Source organism: Callospermophilus lateralis, chromosome 18 (assembly GCF_048772815.1).
Source record: "Callospermophilus lateralis isolate mCalLat2 chromosome 18, mCalLat2.hap1, whole genome shotgun sequence".
Lineage (NCBI taxonomy): Eukaryota > Metazoa > Chordata > Mammalia > Rodentia > Sciuridae > Callospermophilus > Callospermophilus lateralis.
In genome coordinates, this window is record NC_135322.1 from 5770063 (window position 1) to 5785272 (window position 15210).

The 15210-nt window shown below is 57.4% G+C and overlaps 1 protein-coding gene across 2 annotated transcripts; it reads right to left on the reverse strand.

Moving 5' to 3' along the window:
* Positions 1-6328: 6328 nt before the first annotated feature.
* LOC143384291 (sialic acid-binding Ig-like lectin 8) lies at positions 6329-15210 on the reverse strand. 2 transcript variants are annotated; one of them, XM_077105712.1, is made up of 7 exons: positions 14787-15210; positions 14323-14595; positions 14055-14102; positions 12998-13255; positions 12313-12409; positions 11870-11951; positions 6329-6690 (listed from the first exon to the last, which is right to left on the reverse strand). In XM_077105712.1, exons 1-7 carry the CDS (start codon positions 15208-15210, stop codon positions 6502-6504), a joined length of 1371 nt encoding a protein of 456 aa, XP_076961827.1. In that variant the 3' UTR covers positions 6329-6501. The 2 variants fall into 2 exon arrangements, with proteins under 2 accessions (XP_076961827.1, XP_076961826.1); XM_077105711.1 differs by having other exon boundaries at positions 12313-12433; positions 12992-13255.

The window sequence follows — 15210 nt, forward strand, 5'->3', positions numbered from 1 at the left end:
GTGGTTGGTGATGTTATTCTACTGTCCCCTGAGCCTCGTCCTCTCTGAAAGCTGGTGGGGGGCTCCTGACTCTCCCCATCTTTATCCAGTTCTTGCTCCAGGAGGGATTCCTCCCAGGAGGATGCACAACAAGGTCAAGGAGGCTGTTTCCCCTAACCCCCGGCTTCTCCTGGTGCTGTGAGGCTTTGGGGGTGACGGGGCTTGCCCAGATGGGGTGGGGGAGGTGAGAAGCCCCCTGCCTTCCTCTCCCCAGATATCACGAGTCACCATTCCTGCAGGCTGCAACCTGACAACAGGGAGGGGCAGGGTTCAGCAGGTCCACTTGGCTGGGCTGGGCTGCACTTTGCCCTGGGAGGGACCATTTTGCCATTTTGATAAATAAGAAGGAACAACATTAGACCCCAGAATGAGGTTAAAGTTTCCTTGGGGCTTCTCACCAAGTTCCCACCTGTCCCTGGGTGGTCACTGGATGCCACCACTCCTGACTAAAGGGACAGGTTTCAGATGAGACACTCCAAGTCATGGAGGATCCAAGAAGGGGTGGCCAGGCCCAGTCGGGGGTCCCCTGAGGAAGGGGCGTGAGTTCCTGAAGGTGGAGGCATCTTCTGGATGATGCTACTGAGATTCATGTGGTCCACCTGGGGTTTATGAACAATAGCAAGATTTAACCACTGGACCATAACAGCTTTAGAGCCAGGTCTGGGAGTTCATGACTTTGATAACTGGGTGCTGATATGAGTCACCAACATAGCCACAGACTTCCCTCTGCACGGTGCAGTCCTGGGTTTTGAAGGTCTCAGACAACCATCCGTCACCAGGGACATCCCGTTCCTGTACCCTGTTTGCATACAGTCCCATGTTGCTTAAGGACCCAGTTAGGTTTGGGAAATGTGTCCTGGGGCAGTTTGTTATAGTGTGAACAGCGTAGAGTACACTCACACACACCACATGGTGTAGCCTATGACCTGCCTAGTCACACACACACACTCATGCACACATCCACATTATATAACAAGTTATATTATGTGTAACAAGTTCCTCTAGACACACTACACTGCAAACAGTTACATTATGTACATGCACACAAACACTATATGTAACAAGGGACATTGTATATATGGAGCTTATTGCTTCTAGGGTCACTATAAACAAAACATCAGATTAAATTACATACATGCAAAAGAAAAAAAAAACAAAGAAAGAAAATGATGTGGTCAAGACACACAGGAACTGGGCCGTGGGAGGCTGCAGGCGTGAGGGGCATTGTGTTCCACGGGAGTCAGTTTTTGGTAAGTGGAAGTGCAGGCTGAAATGATGACGTGAAGTTGAGCACAGGGAACACGTCAGCCCCAACACAGGGTCGGTCACCTCTGTACCATACACCATATGTTCCTGACCCACCTGGCTTGCGGGTGGCTTTGGGGACATGGGCTGGTTTACACTGGCCCCAACAGAAACGTGTTAATGCCCTGTGGTAGGAGGTGGGGATGGCTGCGCAGTCACTAGGCAATGGGAGCGTCCCAGCCCTGTGGTGACCCACGGAACCACCCCCACCCTGTGGTCCCCTGGCAGGGAACGCACCTGCACTGAGTTGGGTCTGGGTGTCTGACGCACACCTTGCAGCCATCCACACGGCCCTGGGGAAGGAAGTCTGTCACCCTTCACTGGCGGTCACAAGTGCTGTCCCTGATCATGTCCACTGCCCCCAAGGGAGGGAAGAACAGGGTGGAGGGGCCAGAGCAGCCGGCCAGAACCCGAGAGGACACGGAAAACGTGGGCCCAGCCCTGGAAGGAAGCCCAGATCAAAGGGAAACGAGACGCCCGGTAAAGTGCTCTCTGCTGTCTTTCATGTGCTTTTCTGTGTCTCCTGGCTCACCAGCAGCAAGTCTGGGTCATAAATATAATATAGACACAGGGACAATTAGAGTCCAGTAATGAGCTCAAGGCAGCAGGAGGCCATGAAGATAATGACCTCCTCCCGGGGCCCCTCCTCCCCTCCTCCCGCCCTGCGGGGCAGAGTCCACCCTGGGAGGACCAGCACCAGGAAGAGGGGACAGGACAGAGCACATCTCAGAAGACGCAGGTCGGAGGAGGAGAGAGGCTGCCGGCTCTGGGGGGACACTCTTCCTGGGGACCCCAGCAGTTCATGGACCTTCCCGTCCCCAGGCGCGGCCCCTGCAGGCCCCTGTTCCTTGTGGGTAAGCAGGACCAGACCTGTTTTCCAGGACCAGGGAAGGTCAGCTGGGGAGTCAGGCTGGGAGGGAGCCAGAAACCTCCCCATCCAGGGCCAGCCCCACTCCCAGGACGGTGGGGAGGGAGGGGAAGGACCCCACAGGACCCTCCTGGGCTCACACACCTGGGCACCCCCACCACAGACACAGGCCACAGACGCACACAGACCGCAGGACGCGTGCACAGGCACACGCAGCCCCGGGGACACACGCAGCTCTGAGTCCCGACACCACAGAGCCCTGAACCTGGACCACCCGTGGCCTGCCACCACCTCTCCCTGCGCCTGTCTGCCTGGCCCTGTGCCAGCTCCCAGGTGGATCCCACCCAACCCCTCCTTCCCAGCACCCTCTGGGCCCTGAACCTGTACAACTGTCATCCTTCACTGGAGGTCACAAGTGCTGTCCCTGAACATGTCCTTGTCCCCCACGCAGGCCTGGAACATGTCCAGTGCCCCCACCCAGGCCTGCAGCAGGGTCTCAGGCTCCTTTGCCTCTTCCCACAGCCAAGGTGTGGGCTGCACAGAGCAGGGGACACCTGCCAGAGTCCTGGGTGTTAACAGGTCCCACCCCCACGCACACCCACTCCCAAGAACCTGGACGAGTGTGGACCGTGTCAGAGTAATAGCACCCCAACAGCCCCTGCCGAGCACCCCGGGTTCCACTCAGGGTGCTGCACACTCAGGGCTCAGCAAGACGTGCCCGGCCCTGCACCCCCTGGACCTCTAGGCACAGGGTGACACAGGGACCCGTCACCAGGCCCTGACAGCCCCAGTGCCCCTGGCTGGGGTGAGGGAAGTCCAAGGGGCTGGGAGAGCCTGGCAGGGCTCCTGACCCAGGCTGGGGGGGACATCAGAGCCGAGAAGTGAGGGTGCAGCGGGGAGCAGGCGCTGTGTCAGGAAGGGGAACAGGGACATGCAGACACAGACCTTCTGCACCATTGCAAAGGTTCTACTGGACAGTTGCTCTAGGCCAGTTACACGAGATGTTTTGAAGAGTAAAAAACAACGTCTTTATCAATAAAAAGTAAAGAGACAACCACAAATGACCCTCCCCACCACCCCGTGAGAAAACACCCTGCATGGGACAAGGAGAGGCCCAGGGGGGACAGAACCTCATCCTCAACAGGGCAGAGAGGGGGCAGCTGGGAGGGAGACTGAGAGTGTCCAGGACGCAGGAGGAGGAGCAGGGCAGTGTCGGGTTTTCAGCCCCCGTCTCCTCCAGGCCAGCGGGAGAAGTGGGAGCAGCACACCCCGACCAGGACAAGCCAAGAGAGGTAAAGGTCGACTGGCCGCCCACCCCAGCCCTCCCTCCCAGGAGGACAACCAGAGGAGCCAGGGAGGACAGTCAAAGCGGGATCTTGTTTAATGAGGAAGTACACACAGCTTATATACTGCACAGGAGCCAATCAGGATAAAGGCCAGGGGGGTGGAGCAAGTTCACGTGTACACCCCCCATAGTCTGTGAGGGAGGGCAGGAGCTGTCCACCAGGGTGGAAGAATCCTGGACCTATCCGAAGTGGTCTGCCTTTTCCAGTCCCTCCTGGCTGATCCCCAGGAGCCATCCCAGTCACATGTGCAGCCTCAAGACCAGGAAGCAGGCAGACACGCCCTACAACTGCCCACAGCACTGCCTCCTAGCTGGTTGCCAGGAGATAGGCCCCACAGCCGGGAAGCAGGCAGCCACGCCCAACATCTCCCCTTTTTTGTTTTATTAGCAGGTGTTTTCCTTACTCGAGAGTGTGCCTATCTTAGGTTGTCCCCTCTGGGGATCTTACCTGTCATTGACTACCACTCTAGCTCTTCGGGCAACCCTACCTGCAGGGCCTGCAGGCCCAGTGGGAAGCCTCAAGGGAGGGAGATGGCTCTGCTCCCGGCTTACATCTGCACATCCCGGTAGGAGCCGTGGCCAACCTCATAGGGTTCACAGTCAGTGTCTGTGAAACAGATGCCCTAATCCTAACCCGACGATGTCCTCCAGGTCTTCACCAGAGCTGCCCCAGGTAGAGATACAAGGCAAGGCCCACATGTGGGTTAGTGTCTTAGTGGTCACAATAAAAAGTCAAAGGTGAAATCACTTAATGATGTTTTATTTAACACATTAAAATATCAAGTATTAAGATCACTAAGGAAGCACTGTGTTCTTTGGCCTAATCAATGCAGCACACTGGGGGTGCCCAGGCCTGGGGGCTGGCAGCTACCTCGTGGACCACCCAGTGTAGACGCTTTACAGGTTCACGCTCACCTCCAGGTCCCTGACTCACCGCAGACGTTTCTCGGGTGTGATGTGGTGAGTGTCAGAGTTTCCACTTCCAACCCTTGATCCACTCCTTCTACTCCACTAATTGAAAAGTCTCTCCTCTCCCAAGGGAATGAACTTGAAGTCCACTGACAGGGTGCAGGGCCATTCATGGAGTCCACCGTCCCACTGCACTGCCTGGTGACTCTGCCTGAAGAGGACTCTGACCCTCCAGCTCTTCTTCTTCTGCTAGATGGTTGCATTATTCTGGGCCCTTTATATTTCCCTGAAGATTCACAGTCACTTGTGCATTTACACACATGGAGGTGAACGTCACATCCTGTATAATCACATACACACGTCTACTCACACACCTGTATCTACTAACACGTGCACCTACTCACACTCAGAGGGTAGGGTTGTGACTGGGTATTTGAAACCCACATGGAGAAGGTGACACCCCACCTAGGGGTCTTCCAACCCGTGGACATGGTGTCCCCCACGCATTCCTTTGTATCTTCCTTCTGCTCCCGCGGCAGTGCTCCGTGGGGTGTGGACAGCTGTATTCCACGGTTCTCAATCCTTGTCCCTTGATATTTGTGACGCTGCTGTGAGTGGGCTGGGACCCAGGTTTAGGGCTCTGAGTGCTCCCCCCAGTCCTGGGGTCCTTGCCTTCCCGCCTACTTGTGAAGTGACTGCCATGATCCACTCCTTCCCTTGTTGGGGTGACGTGTGTCGGTAAGACTTTGGGTCACGTGGTTCATTCTGGGGATGACCCTCCAACTGTGGGACACTTTTCTCACTCCCTGGTTTGGCCCTGGAGGGGGGAGACCATGGCTGCTTCCCCTTCTCAGCTCCCCCTGGAGCTCCACGCTCACAGGAACAGGAGACCAGGAGGACAGCCTTCCAGGGGGAACCAGTGTCCAAGGACCATGGAGGTGTCATGGGGCCGACAGAAAAGGGCTCAGAAAGGCAGCAGTGAGGACCGAGAGGGCGTGGAGGGAGGCCACAGGAGGCTGGGATGGGCCACTCAGGACCAGGGAGCCCCGGTGAGCTGCGAGCAGAGCAGAGAGCTCCTGTGTCCATGCCCCCTGACTGCACGCAGGTGACAGCTACGGAGAGCTGGGAGGCCAAGGCCAGAAGGAGGGAAGGAGGCCGGGCCAGAGCTGCGCAGGCCTGACCCTAAGGCACGGTCACTTCCTGGAAAGCTGTGGAATGGCCACGTGTGGCCAAGGGCACAGGCAGGTGCAACTGCTGCCTCCAGAGGAGGAGCCCGCAGGTCCTGCTGCTCAGAGCACAGGGACCCGCAGGGGCTCAGCACCCACCTCCAGGCGCCCTGCTGACGGGACCTGACTCCTTAACCCCCACCCGGCAGGCGGACGTCTCAGCCCAGGTTCAGAGAGAGTTTCTGTCCCTCCATTCCTCACTGTAGGGCTTTTTAAAGTTTTGTTTTGTTTTGATGTACAAATAGAAACTGTGTGCATTTATCGGGGACAATGTGATGTTCAATAGCTTCACACCCTGAGGACTGACACACTGGGCCAATTAGCCATCCATCACCTGGGACACCCTTCATTCCCTTGTGGTGAGGACATTTAAAATCCTCCCTTGAGGCCCAGGGACATGGCCCAGTTGGTAGAGAGCTTGCCTCACGTGCACAGGGCCTGGGTTCCATCCCCAGCACCACAAACCACACTCCTCTCTTGCAATATACAGTGTGATGTCCTGTCATTGTGACACCTGGTGACCTGCAGGACAGTGTGGTGGATGACACAGGCCAGAGAGACACACAGCAGGATCTCACTGCAGTGGAGTCAGAGAGAGTTGAGCTCAGGAGCAGAGAGGAGAGCGGAGCCCTGGGTGGGCAGGTGGGCGGGAGAGGAGGAGGTGGCCACAGCACGGAGCGCAGCTGGGAATAGGTCTGGGTTCCAGCTCTGCGTGGCGCCAGGACCTAGAGGCGTCCCTCTACAGGGACCTGACTTTTCCTTGGCCTGGAAGAGGCTGCGCCTCCTTGAGCCGGGGCGGTCTCAGTCTCTCATGGCTGGATGTGGATCTCCGCGTACTCACTGTCGGGGGCCTGCTCTCCCTGCGGCTCGCTGGCCTTCACCTCATGAAACCTGAGGGCTGCATAATGGATCTCCTCATCCTCTGAGGGGCGGGTGGCCAGGGCCAGGGCAGCTGGCTCTGGGGAGCGTTCCTCTGCCTGGGACTGGACCAGGCAGCTCTGAGTGGAGAGAGGAGAGAGTCAGGTGGACAGTGGGAGGAGGCCAGGGCTCCAGGGGTGCCCTGTGTCCTTCATCCACACAGCCCTGTGCGCCAGAGTTGAACTGCCCCCATGGACACTTCCCCAAGCACCGAATGCTCCACGCGCACCCAGCCTCGTGAATTCCCCCCAACAGCTCCATGGGGGAGGTGTTATTTCGTCTCCATTTCACAGAAGTGAAAACCGAGGTTGAAGTAGGGACGCAGCACACCCGAACTCCAGGTAAAATCAGGGTCTCATCTGTTTCTCCCTGACCCCAAAGCCCAGTGTCCTCCTGAGGGCCGCGGTGCCAGATCCTAAGCTGGTGCTCGGTGCACCCTGTGGACACAGCAGACCTAGGCCCGGCCTCTTGCAGCTCATTCCTTAATGGACGGTGGTCACAATAAGGACTAATCAAAAACCAAAAATGCAATCGTGCATTATGATAAAATGGGCAGGAACAGGGCACCTGGGAGAGGCCGGGCCTGGACCAGACATGGCGCCCGCCCCGAGATGCTTACATCTGATGGGACTGGGGCAGGAGCCAGCCAAAGAAATGGTATCCCCCCAAGAGGAAGAGAAAGGACCCCCACATGTCCTCATGTGAGTCCCTGGAACCTGCAAATACATTTCCTTGTGAGAGAGACTTTGCAGGAGGAATTAAGTCCAGGATGTGGAGGTGCAGAGGGATCCTGGGTTTGTGGGCGAGCCCAGTAATCACCAGGGACTCTTCAGTGAAGGTGCAGGGGACACGAGGGACTGGACGATGCTGCTGGCTCTGCAGATGGAGAGAGGCCCCAGCCCTGTCCAGGTCCCCAGGCCCCCAAGACACAAAAGCAAGAAAACGTCATCTTCCGGAGCCTCCCCGAGAACCAGCGCCCGCTCCCTGATTTTATTCCCGGGAAACGCATTTTGGACTTGTGACCTCCCGAATGGTAAAGTGACAGGTATTTTTATTTGAAGGCACTAAATCTGTGGCAAGTCTTACAGCAGCAGCAGGAAGCTAATAGAGCAGGTCAGGCAGCAGAGAGCCACAGGGGCTCCCCCAGGCGTCCCCCATCTTAGGCCTTTCTCTGCCCACTCTGGACAGCAGATGGCACCACAGAGCCACAGTGACTTGGCTCCGCCCCCTGCCTCCTGATTCTCTGAGGATTCACACTCCAGCTGCTTCTCCACCCTGAGGCCCCCAGCCCTGCTCCTCCTGGACTCTGCAGAAGCCCAGGACGCAGCCGCACACCTTCCCCACGCAGAGGCCCTCTGCACTGAGCTACGGAACATCTCCAGGCCCATCCACCGCCCGGGCAGCCCTCTGTCCTGTCCACACCTCCTGATCCCTGAACCTCAGTTGTCGCATTCTTCTCTGCAACGTCCCTTGGTGGTCACGGTCAGTCCACATGATCCCTCGCCATCAACAGCTGTGACATGCAGCCCTCCTACCCGCTCCCCCTCCTGACCACAGACTCGGGCCAACAGTGTGCAGACGCTCCTCAAGTTACAGCCAATAAACCTACATAACTAAAAAGGTCAAGGTCAAAAGTGAGCTTAGTGCACTGGACGGCCCAGGAGCACCAGTTTACCTCCCGACCTTTAAGCTCCCTCACCACACTCATGTGAGTCTGGCACTGGGAGAGTCTCACGCAAAGCCTGTTTTGTATCGAGTTTGAACAGCTGTGGAGCCACTCAACACCGCATCCACAACAGGGCAGCGCAGTCCTCCACAGAGCGCTGGTCTACCTCGGCTTGTGGCGGGACGCTGCCCCTGCCCAGGGCCACAGCGTGTCATGTACCACCCATCCCTGGTCCCGGAGAAGGTCAACATGCTAAACCTGAAATGTGGCTTCTCCGAGTGGGTACTGCTTTGCATGTTCGTAAAGTTGACAAGTCGCCCATGGAAACACTGTGAGTAGGGGCTGTCAGTACTGGAACCCTTCCCTTGTCCAGAGCTAAAACCTATTTCAACAGAACTCCTCCTTCCCTCCCCAAGTCCCTCCTCCTACCTCGTCTGGACCTCAGTGGTTGGCGCCTCCATTCTGACTGCTCAGGGCAAAGATCCCGGATTCAAGCATCCTGGATCCTGTCACTCAGTCCCCGCTCCCCGTCCACAGTGGTCCCACTCAGCTGACCTCAGGATCCAGCCAGAGGCCAGTCAAGGTTCCAGCCAGCGTGACCTCCTGCCTGGCAATGCCTCCCAGCCTCCTTTATAACCTCCAGCCTCTGCCCCCACACACACACCTGCTCCCCACCACACACACACACACACACACACACACACATTCACATGGTCTCTCCTGCACACACACACACACCAGGCCTCACCACACACACACCACACACACACACACACACACACACACAGGGTCTCTCCTGCACACAGAAGCCAGAGAACTCCTCCTGGTGCTCAGGCCTGCAGACCCTGCACAGCCCCACAGCAGATGGGATTTGCATAAGCTCAGCCTCTCCCAGCTGATCTCCTGGGGTCACCTGCCTCCCTCTGTAGAGCCCAGGCCCTGCCCCCACCCCTGGGCAGCCTCCTGTTGGAGTAACTGCACCCACTGCTCCTCTGCCTGGAACCCTCACACCACAGACTCCAGAGCCCCCTCGTCACTGCCCTCGCCACAGTGGGAAGACACTTGGGAGAGCCTTCCATCTGATAAGGGCCCAAGAGCCAGGCTGCAGAAGGACCCCTGCAGCACGTCAGCACAAAACACAGCCCAAGTAGACAGTGGGCAAAGAACGTGATCAGACATTTCTCCAAAAAGACACAGAAATGGCCAATAAGCACGCACACAAAAATCGTCAGTTCACTAGTGATCAGAGAAATGCAAGTCAGAACCACAGAGAACTATCACTCACATGCATTAGATGGACAGTATTAGGAAAATAATAGGAAATTTAAAAAAAAAAAAAAGTGTTGCCAAGGATGTTGAGAAATGGGAAGCTTCGAACACTTCTGATACATGTAAGATGGTGTAGCTTCTGCAGAAACAGGAAGTTCCTCAAAAATTGAAAATAGAACACTATACAATCCAGAAATCCTAGTTATGGGCACATACCCAGAACTAGAAAACGGAATCTTGAAAGGATGCTCACACAGCTGTGCATTATTCACAGTAGCCAACAAATAGAAGCAACCAGAATGCCCATCAACAGATAAATGGGCAAAGAAAATGTGGGGGATATTATTCACCCTTAAAAAGAAAGACCTTCTGTCACCTGCTACAACACAGACAAACCTTGAGGTCCTGCTGCATGACATAAGCCAGTCACCAAAGGGCAAATCCTGTACAAGTCCACCTCAGAGAGGCCCAGAGGAGGCAAAGGCACAGACAGAGAGTAGGAGGGTGGCTGGCAGGGTGGGGGGCAGGAGGGCAGCGGGTTGTGCTCATGGATGGAGATGAAGTGCTCCGGGGGTCTGCTGCCCAGCTCTAACTTCAACACGGCTAAGACGGTCAAACTCACGCTGCATGGGTTTTCACCATGGAGGACAGATCTAAAAAACAGAAACCTCTCAGCCCCTCCCAGTCCTGCACTCTTCCTTCCCCAGAGTCAGTCTCTCTCTCCTTGTGCCCATGCACCACCATCTGTTTGCTTGGTGGCTTGCTGCATCCCTCTGTCTAGAAGAGTAGCTCCGAGCCTCAGTTTGCTGCTGTGTCTCATAGATGGGTCCCTGGCCCCTACACAGCTGGTCCCTGGTAGGTCTCAGGGACATTCCCTGAGGGGTTAAGGAATTCCAGAGCAGGCTACTTTGCTGCCAAACTCTCCAAAGCAGGCTCTAGATACAAAACACAAAGGAGGAGGGTGACAGGTCCTAGAGAAAGGAGGGTGACAGGAATGAATAGTGGGACTGCAAAGAGCCTCTGAGAGGGAGGAACAGGCAGGCCCAGGCCCAGAGGCACCAATGACCTTGTTCTGTTCTGGGGGACCACAGTGAAGGCCCTCTGCAGAGGAGCCCAGTGTGGGGGGCGGGAGCAGGCTGTGGGGAGAACAGGGCCAGGCGAGTGAGCTGGGCACTCACCAGGAGAGAAAAATTAAAAAGGGGGAGAAAAATGTCAGAAACTGAGATAAATATTTTAATGCAAAGATTTTAAAAATCAAAATAAATGCCAAAATTCGTGGAAAACAAAATAAACCCAGCATTAGTGAAAGTGTCCAGCTGAGCCAACTGGAGGAACACTCTGTTTATATGTTTTAGTGCCATTTGTAATGGTCAGCTTTTTTAGAGGACTTTAAAATAAGTGAAATGATCACGTTTCATTAATATGTAGCACAGCCTTTTCCTGAGTTGAGGATCTGATGTCCCCACCAGCCCTGAGGTCATTGCGCCTCCTGGCTCTGCTAGAGATGAACAGGGGACGGTATTTACAACCTACTCTTTATTCCCTTCTGTTCAGGGGAATGCGGCCACGCTGCACAATGTCTCTGGACGGAATGACAACCTTAAGTCACCTTAACTAACTTTACCTTACCTGGTTTTGTCAGCTCATTAGGACACTATTTGTCTCCATTCCTGAGATTTTCTTGGCACCCCTTAAATTTTCACTGAAGGCAAGTGGCTCCTTGGCTCCCCCAGGCTCCTGACCTGATGGGAGGTAGGGGGCCACCAGGGGCTGAGGAGCTCACTTTCCCTGGGGTCAGCCTTGCACAGGACCATGGTCACTATTTGCACAGACCCTGTGACACAGCAGATCCTCATGCCACAGTAGCAGAGCTGAGAAGCCACAACAGGGACAGGGGGTCAGCAGCCAAGGGGTCTACCGTCTGGCCCTGCAGACAGGTGTTCAAGTGCAGAGGAGTGGACACTGGGCGCCTGGAAGATGGCACCAGGTGGAAGGGGAGACAGAGGCGGGAGGGGAACAGGTCCAGGGAAGAGATCCCGAGTCCCTAACCATGAAGGGGTCAGGGAGTGCGGGACTGGTGCTCGCTGCTCTGAGGAGACATGATGTGACACAATGGCTTAACAGGAGGACAGCAGAGCAGAGGGGGTCCCTGAGGCCAGGCCTGGGAGAAAGCAGGGAGGAGGGCGCTGTCAGCAGCCCACGGTGTGGGGATCCAGCTGGACAGCCGGCTGTCCCGGGGAAGAGGGGAGAGCAGCTGCACTACCCTCAGCAGAGCAGCCCTGGGGACATCACCCGGAGGTGTGGGGATGCGCCATGTCACTCACCTGAGAGGCCGGGCCCTGGACAGCGTTGGTATCCCCCGAGCCCTCCGCTGGCCTGGCGGACCTCTTCCTGTAGGAGCGCGCTCTGAATGGGGACACCAAGGAGCCTCAGTGGGACCAGGCGGCACAGAGGGCAGACGGCCACCCCACCCCTGCTTCCTGCTGAGCCCAGGAGGGTGGCCACGTGGGAGAGGACGGTCCTGTCCTGGAGGCTCCTACTGGGAAGGCAGGCTCCGGGCTCCAGCCTCCGAGAGTGGGGACAGCCCGGGAGCCCCTTGCTGGGACGAGGGCTTGTGTGGCTGGCTCCCCCAGAGCCCACCTGGACCTCAGGTGCCCTGGCTTCACGCCCTCGGCCATCCAGGTCCCTCCAGCTCAGGGCTGGGCACGGCTCGCCCTCCTCCTGTCCAGGGTGCTGCCCGGCCTCCCCGACGCCCGCCAATGCTCACCCGAGGAGGAGGAGGGTGCAGGACAGGAAGAGCAGGGAGGTAGCTCCAGCGCCCCAGAGGGCCCCCCGCGTCACTCCAGATAGAGGCCCTGCTTTGCCTGTGGACGCACCAGAGGGAATCCCTTTGCCCACTCAGCTCCCAGGATCCCTCCTCCCTCCCTGCTCCCTGCAGGACCCTGGACTGAGCCTTCCTGGTCCCTCTCCCAGACCAGGAGAACTAGGATGGGGCGGGGGGCGCCGTGTGGTTATTAAAATTTGGTATTTTGTTCACCATAGAATTTTTTCTTCCATTTTTACTTTTTAATTATTGCACCGTGATACTATTTTCGCTCAGTGTCTGGGCTGGTTCTGTTCTCACGGGGGTTTTGTTTGCTTTTATTCTTGGCTTCTGGCTTCTGGCTTCATCCTAAATGTTGTGCCCAAGGCAAATGCCTCACGAGTCCTGGCCCACAAAGCAAGGGCCCTGCTGCCCAGACCACCTGTCTAAGGCCCACCTGGCCTCCAAGATCCACCACCCACCTTGGCCCAGCAGGGAGGGGGCAGCCAGGCTCTGGGTCCCAGGCCCCCAGCTGAGGGCAGGACAGAGATGAGCTTCCCTCTCAAGCCCAGGAGGTGGCTGCAGGGACTGGTGTGGGGCAGGTGCTGCCCCCTCCTCCTGCCCCTCTGCAGCCCACTGTGACACTCACTCTGTGGTGACAGGCTCAGGGAGATGTGCTGGGAGCCCAGAGGGTTCTGAGCACGGCAGGTGAATTGCCCTCCACCCCTGAGGTGCTCTGCAGACAGCTCCAGCACCCCAGGGTCCATGGTCTGCGAGGAACACAGAGTCAGGTTCCCCCAGGACCAGCTCAGCCTGGCAGGGGGACGGCTGTCCACGACACAGAGCAGACGCAGAGATTGGCCCTCCAGGACGGAAAGAGATGAGCCATTCCCCAGGGTTGTGGATGCTGTGGAGAAAGAGACAGAGGGTCAGAGTGACTAAGAGAGCAAAGGAAAGAGAACCCTGGAGTCCAGAGAGGGGACCCACACACACTCATGGACTGAATGAAGCACAGGAAAACACACCCTTGACCTGTGCCCAGGAATGTGGCCAAGTTGATGTTCCTGTGACGGATGTGTTTTCCTGTACCTCCTTCAGCTATATTGACTCAAGCTCTTGGACCAGAACATGTGGCACAGCTGTATTTTGTGCTCAGGAGCTGAGCTCACTGACGTGCACACCCAGCTGTGGACAGAGGCTCAGGACCAACCACTGCACAATCCTGTGGGCTGAATGGACTAGTGCTGGTTGGCAGAGGACACCCACAGAACAGGGTCCATCTGGGCAGTGGGACACCCTCACCACCAAGAACGAGGACCCTGAGTGCTACTGACATGCAGGGACCTCTCAGTCCCCAGTTGCACAGTCCAAGGCTCAGCTTGCATGGACACTGGCCACTTCTGGGAGGGATCTAGGCTCTGGGGACAGACTGCTATGCGTTCTGTGTGTGCCCTGGACTGTGCCTCCTCCCACAAGCACTTAGATCAGTTCTGCTGTGAGAGTGTCACCCTGTCCCTGTGGGGGTGAGGGGTAGCTGCTGGAATCCAGGGAGAGTGGGGACAGGAGCTCAAGACAGACATAGGACTTCAGTGGGGAGGGGTCAATGGGTTCCACAATAAGGGGCTCTATCACCAGGGAGAGGGGACCCAGCCCTGCCCTGAGCTGAAGAGGCCCTGCCCCCCAGCCCCAGCGAGGCCCCTCCCTACCTGGGCCAGCTCCTGGGGACACAGTTACAGTCAGGTTCTGTGGAGAGTCTGGGACAGGGAGACACGCAGACCTGTCAGTGGGAGGCTGGGGACATCAGCCCTCTGTCCCAGGAGCCTCATGGTGGGGAGGGGTGGAGGCTGCATCCTCCTGGCCCAGCCCCCACATGATTTCAGGACCCAGCACCCAGGGTCCAGGGTCTGACCCCTCTCCCTGCTCCCTCAGGGACCAGCCCCATCAGAGACCCAGGTGTCCCAGCCCAGCTCTCACATGAGACGTTCAGGTGGACGGTCTTTGTCCTGGTCACACGGGCCCCAGGCAGGGTCACCTGGCAGGTGAGTTTGGTGCCATGGTCCTGGGGCAGCGGGGTGAGGGTGAGCACCGAGGAGTGGATGATGTTGGGGCCCAGGGAGGACACAGAGGGCCCTTCCCAGGAGAAGGTGAGGGGCGTCCCCTGCTCACAGGCCCAGGGCACAGAGCAGGTCAGGTTGCTGGGACGGCCAGACTCCAGGGTCCCAGGGACGAGGATGTCAGGGGTCAGGGCTGGTGAGCAGAGGGGACAGGCAGGGTCAAGGGGGAGGGTGGGAGGTGGGGCCCTGAGAGAAGCTCAGGCTGTGACCCAGCTGCTCCCTGAGCCCCTAATGCTTGACCCCAGCTCCCCCAGGCAGGGTCCCACCCAGCTCTGCCCTGCTGCCCCGTGACCTCCCTGAGGCTGCCTTGACCTGGTGCCTTACCTGTCACTCGCACTGACACACTGTCATATAGGTAACTGTACATCAAGTGTCCTCTCTCCACCCGAAAGTAGTAGGACCCCGTGTCCGCCTTCCTGGCGTCTCTGATGCTCAGGGAGCACTTGTCGGTTCTTGGGTCCCCAAGGAGCTGGAACCGGCCCTGGGTCTCGTCCCGCACCTTCCTGTCAGGGTTGTTGGTGGCCACTGGAGCATCCTCTTTCTCGTCCCCTTCACGGAACCAGTAGCCATGAGCTGGGTCCCTCTTAGTCCAGCTGCTCCTGGGGTAGGAGAATTGGCAGGGCACATGGACACACAGGCCCTCCTGCACTGTCACCTTCCTCTTCTCCACCTTCAGGGTGTAACCCCCCTGGCCCTCCACCCGCCCACAGCCCCGCAGCAGGGGCAGCAGTAGCAGCAGCAGCAGCAT